The following is a 5,404-nucleotide window of genomic DNA, read 5'->3' on the forward strand; positions in this document are numbered from 1 at the left end:
GAGGTGGGGGGAAAAAAAGTAATAAATAATGCATTTGTGTAAGAGCTGAAAATTAATCTCTGCCCTTGATATTAATCTATAATATCATTAGAGTCCTCAATTACGGCTTTGTTTACTGGTGTGGTGCCTCTGCGATTGGCAATGCAATACAGTGCAGGAATGCAGTACAATTCAGCAGAGCTGAACCGAATGGGTTCTGAGCCCTTTCCCTAGCCCCCCACCCCCATCACACAGCCCCCACACTTCTCCCCCCCCCACCCCATCTCCCCATCCCCCTTGAGATGTGGGACACTTCTCAGCTTGCTATCTCCAGTAACGTTTAGTCCAGAGATACAATGCAATACAACACCAAATCACATTTACACAGGTCCTTTCACGTCGGAAGGACGCCCAAGGCGTTGGATAGTCAGGGATTTGGACCCGAGCTGTGGGGGGGGGAGGGGGGGGAGAGGGTTGGAGTAAGGAAGGGGTTGAAGACAGGGAGGGTAAGAGGTAAGAGGATGGCCAAAGCACGGTCGAAGAGGAGGGTCTTGAGATGTGCCTTGAAACAAGCAAGGGAGGGGATGAGGCGAAGGGAACGTGGGATGGAGTTCCAAAGCGGCTGAGCTACGAGAGAGAAGCTTCGTCTTAAGAGAGCTACACAGTCACCATACCGTTCCCAGAAAGGAAACCTCAGTGAGGTGCGACTACATTAAAAAACTGAAGCGTTTCCCCAGGTTGAGAGAACGCAAAGGAAGTTAGGAGCCCGTTGTAATTTCAAACGGGGAACGTGCTGCCTTTCGAAGGGGAAATTAGACGAGCATTTAAAAAGCGAAAGAAACAGATTTTAAAACAGATGCGTGTGGGGGGAAATATTAGTTCAGATTAAACCGGCAATTATAGGGGCGGGGAGGCCAGGGTGGGGGCAGGGCATGTTATATTAAAATAGCGAAGAACATTTTCTAACAGGTTTTAGGAAAACCTCTTCTACCCCAAGGTTCGGAATCGGACTACAGAATAACACAATTGCTGCACTTTACAGTACATCCTGTGAAACGACGCTGAGCTTTATCATTGTATCATGTATCAAACGCGACGATTAAATTATTGGTTTCTTAAATTAAATCAACTCCCGGGCGAGGAGGGGTGTGATGGGTGGGGGGGAAGTTAGAGATGAGCTTGATCGCCGAACAACCTTTTCACCTCCAGCTTCCGCTCAGTTCCCACTCCAGCACACGGCAGTGTGTACGGCTCAGCTGGGTTTTACAGTCAATGTTCCTCGAACACAGCCCAACGCTACATCGGTACAATATAGTCTCACGAGGCACATTGGTCCTTCTTTGCACAGAGTCTGTGTTAAAATAAAAGCACCCCCTCTCCCTTCCCCCACTCCTCCCCCCACCTCAAGGCGATTCAAAGATTCCCTTTCTGCGTGGGGAAGTCATGGGGTTTGACCAGTTTACAGGGGATGAGGATTGCAGGCGAGTCGATTTCGTCCCGCAGCTTGTTGGCATGGCTGCCGCTGGATTTGCTGCGGCTGTTCTCCACGGTGGGGGCCAGGGGGAAATTGCTGGCCGCGGTGCCCCCCAGGCAACAGCAGAGCAGCTTGAAGAAAGCCGCTCGCATCTCCTTGCTGGACAGGGTGTAGATGATGGGGTTGATGGCGGAGTTCAGCACGGCTAGAGCCACGCACCACTCCGCGTAGTACAGCAACTTGCACTGCTGGGGGCTGCAGGCGACGTCGAGCATCAGGAAAATGAAGAGCGGAGCCCAACAGGCTATGAAGACCCCAAGGACTATCACCACCGTCCTCAGCAGTGCCATGGCTCTCTCCGAGTGGCTGCTCTTGACCTTCTTCCGTGACGTCACCTTGCGGCTGCTGTCGTTGACTAGCCTGTAGATACGCACGTACAGGATGACTATGGCAAACAGGATGATGGTGAGGATGGTGATGCAAAAGGTCAGGTAGCTTTTAGAGTACAGAGGTAGGACGGTGGAGCAGGTGTGGAGGCTGCCGATACAGTTCCACCCGATGATGGGGAGGATTCCCAGGATGACGGACACTATCCAGCAGGCACCCAGCAACAGGAAGAGCCGGTATTGTCTCTTGGCATCGTAGGGCCTCATCTTGACCATAGTCATGTGCCTCTCGATGGCGATAGCCAACAAGCTGAAGGTGGAGGCACACAAGGCCATAAACAAGCTGCCTTCTCGAACGAACCATAGATTGGGAGTCAAGTGAAGAGTGTTTTTGCCCGACAGGAAGATGTTGACCACATAGGCCACCCCAGCCAGCAGATCAGACAGAGCCAAGTTCCCAATGAAGTAATACATGCGAGTGTGAAACTTCTTGTTCTTCCAAATGGCGACGAGGACCATCATGTTCTCAATGACGATCAACAGGCAGGACAACAGAATGATCACCACCTTGACGTTGACGAAACTGCCCTCCATCCTCCTCTCCAACTTCCCCGAAAAGTTGTAATGTCTAATGATGATGTCGTTGAGAGGCAAGGTGTTGACCAGACCCATGTCTGTGGCGGTTTTGGCTGATAACGCACGGTTGAGAGGAAGGATGGCAGTTTCCTCTTGGCTTCTCACTGAGATGTCTCGTGCACCAGAGGGCGCCACTGGCCCATCACACCGCACCACTCGTCTGGTCCACTTCACCTCAGAACTGAAGTCCAGGGTTTGGTTTGCAGTCCACCGCTCTGTCACCACGGCACAGAATGGTATAAATATTCTTCACTGGAACGATAGTTTTCAAATGAATTGTAAGTAACATTGTCAAAACGGGATTTTGTCTCGTGCGAAGCAAATCCCCCCCACCACCAGGATCTCAAATGGATTATATGTCAATTAATTTACACTCCTGTTAACTGATCCCAAGGTCACGTCCCTACTATTTCAATGAAGACGGTCACACTTGGAACGCAATCAGGGCTATCGTTCAGCGGTTACTGCGCTGTGAGAATGTAGTCAATGCGGTTACCTGCGTGTGATCTGATCTCTGTGAGATAACTGGGCGTCTGATTCCGTTTAATTTTCTAGATTATAGTTTTATCTGTTCAAAAGTTTTTGAGCCAGACACCCCAGAAAACAGAAGGAAATAAAACAGGCGACTTCTGCAAGGCATGAAGCCAATTATCAGAAAGCTGTAAGGATCGTTAAACAGGAGCACCTTCAATTAACCCTTTAACCAAGAATTAGGGATCGCAGCCAACGATGGCCCCCCAGATAAAATTGGTCATTCGCTTCACGGCTGTTTGTTCATGGGATGTTGCAGTGTAGAAAGGGCACACTTCTTAAATAGACAGGCAGGCACCATTTGCACAGCGTTGCGGTTTAGGACGTCTTCCCGCCGTGAAAGGCACACTGTACAAATGTAATTTGTTGTTGTTCGCCATAGTCATTACGCTATCTATAAATCCCGTGAAGCACTTTCAGACATCTAGATGATGTAGTAAGGCGCTATATCAAATGCAACTACAGCAATGACTTACATTTGTGTAGCGCCTTCCACGTCGGAAGGACGTCACAAGGCGTTGGTTTATTATGATAACAAATGTAAGGATTATTATATTTAGAATTATTTAGAGTTCAGAAGAAATCCATTCGGCTCATTGTGTCTTGGCTGGTTCTCTGGAAAACCTATCCTTGAGTCCTATTCTCCTTCCTTTTCCACCTCAATCGCAAACAGTGGAAAGAAACCACAAGAAAGCTCTTTTCCCCCCCCCCACCAAAAAATGACATTTACATTTATCGGTCAGGATAATACTGATATGGTTAGTACATTCTCCCACTAAGTAAGCTGAGAACTTTATAGTCAATTAACTTTACACTTTATCCTGTGAAGCGCTTGGAGATGTCTCGATAAGGCGCTATATCAAATGCAAGGATTATTAATATATTATATTACCTAATAATTATCGTTACATAGCTGCTAAACACAAACAGAGGCTGGTTCTCTTTTTAAGAAGTACAGTTTGCCTTTATTCCTATTTAACACAACTGTAGATCAATTTGAACAACATCACAGTATATTCTGTGAAGCAGTTTGAGACGTCTGGAAGACGTGAAAAGTATATCAAATGCAAGGATTATTATTATTATTATTATTATCACAGCACCAGTTTGCCAACATCAAGCTTTCTGGAAAATCCTCCCCAAAACTCGAGGTGACTTTTTGCTCACTCATCGCCAGAAATCTGCCGATGCAGCCACTTTCATTTGGAAATGGCAAACCGAGTTCGCTAACCAACTGTGCGCAAAATGCGCAAACTGCTCTTTACCATTCCTTGCCCGAGTGTCCAAAGCAATATCCAGTCGCGACGCGTGTGTGTGTGTGTGTGTGTGTGTGTGAACGCAATTAATATTCGCTTACACTTCATCTGGTATGCTTAGTTAGCAAATAACTGACCGTAAGTAACTTAAGCATGCATGAAAATATCGCGTGTTTTTTTAATGAACTATTATGAACCCATTTCTTTATTAAGCAAAAAAGCATTCATAACTGCTAAATATTTACCATCATTGTGATTTTACAAGCGTGCTCCTCATCTACAATCCAGTTTCAGAACATATATTTACCCGCATTCACCTAATATACATTTCTCCTTTGCAAAGAGCAGACAGTTGTTACACTAGAACTTACCAAAAGTTGCAGGAACAAAGTTAGGAACCATTCCACGCACCTTTAAGCTCTCTCTCTCTCTCCACACAGAGCACAAGTGGTTTGAAATGAACTAATGTGCACAGGAGCCAATCAGTCAGTCAGTCAGTCAGTCTCACTGCCTCTTTTTACACTTTCAATGTATGTTTAAGTCGCAGCAAAAACAATCAAAAAAGTCGAGTTGTGGACCAATCACTCGCTAAAGGAAACTTCCTCGCGTCTCAAACTGGAGTTGGATGTCACTAAGTGGCAAGTTCTAGCCCTGGTCTCTCTCCTTATTGAGGAGGTGCCAGCCCACACACTCTCTCTCTCTCTCTCCCCGTCTGTCTGTCAATCCTACTGAAACAGCCAGCCAGCCCAATACAACCCTCCCACAAGTCCCGTGTTAGGGACAAACCCTTGTCCTTATCCAGCCAGCAGTTAACAGTTGACTTTCCTGGCGATTTGTAAATCGTTTCTTTCCATTGGACATAACCCTCTGGGTAACCGGAGAGGATGGCTCATCTGTTCAATCGCCAATAGAAACGGCGCTTTAACCCCTTAAGCGCAGAAATGTCTCTCTCTTTCTCTCGTCTTTTTTTGTGTGTGGTTCTTCAAACCCGCAGTTCACTCTTATCTTCGCTAAGCTCGCAAGGGACGCTGTTGCGAGCTGGTGTGCCCAGCAAAAACTTTCTTAGGTGAAGCCTTCAAAGGTATTTTCGGACGCAAAGCATAGAGACGACAGCACACAAGTTCGTGGCAAATTTCTACCTT

The 5,404-nt window shown here is 46.9% G+C and overlaps 1 protein-coding gene across 2 annotated transcripts; it reads right to left on the minus strand.

Moving 5' to 3' along the window:
• Positions 1-433: 433 nt before the first annotated feature.
• On the minus strand, positions 434-5,060 carry LOC103182091 (sphingosine 1-phosphate receptor 3-like). Of its 2 annotated transcripts, none has more exons than XM_042342644.1 (2): positions 4,674-5,060; positions 434-2,727 (listed from the first exon to the last, which is right to left on the minus strand). In XM_042342644.1, the coding sequence occupies exon 2, from the start codon at positions 2,509-2,511 to the stop codon at positions 1,393-1,395; it is 1,119 nt and encodes a 372-aa protein (XP_042198578.1). In that variant the 5' UTR covers positions 2,512-2,727; positions 4,674-5,060; the 3' UTR covers positions 434-1,392. The 2 variants fall into 2 exon arrangements, with proteins under 2 accessions (XP_042198578.1, XP_007897142.1); XM_007898951.2 differs by having other exon boundaries at positions 4,634-5,060.
• Positions 5,061-5,404: the final 344 nt, after the last annotated feature.

Source organism: Callorhinchus milii, unplaced genomic scaffold (genome assembly GCF_018977255.1).
Source record: "Callorhinchus milii isolate IMCB2004 unplaced genomic scaffold, IMCB_Cmil_1.0 Scaffold21, whole genome shotgun sequence".
Classification (NCBI taxonomy): domain Eukaryota; kingdom Metazoa; phylum Chordata; class Chondrichthyes; order Chimaeriformes; family Callorhinchidae; genus Callorhinchus; species Callorhinchus milii.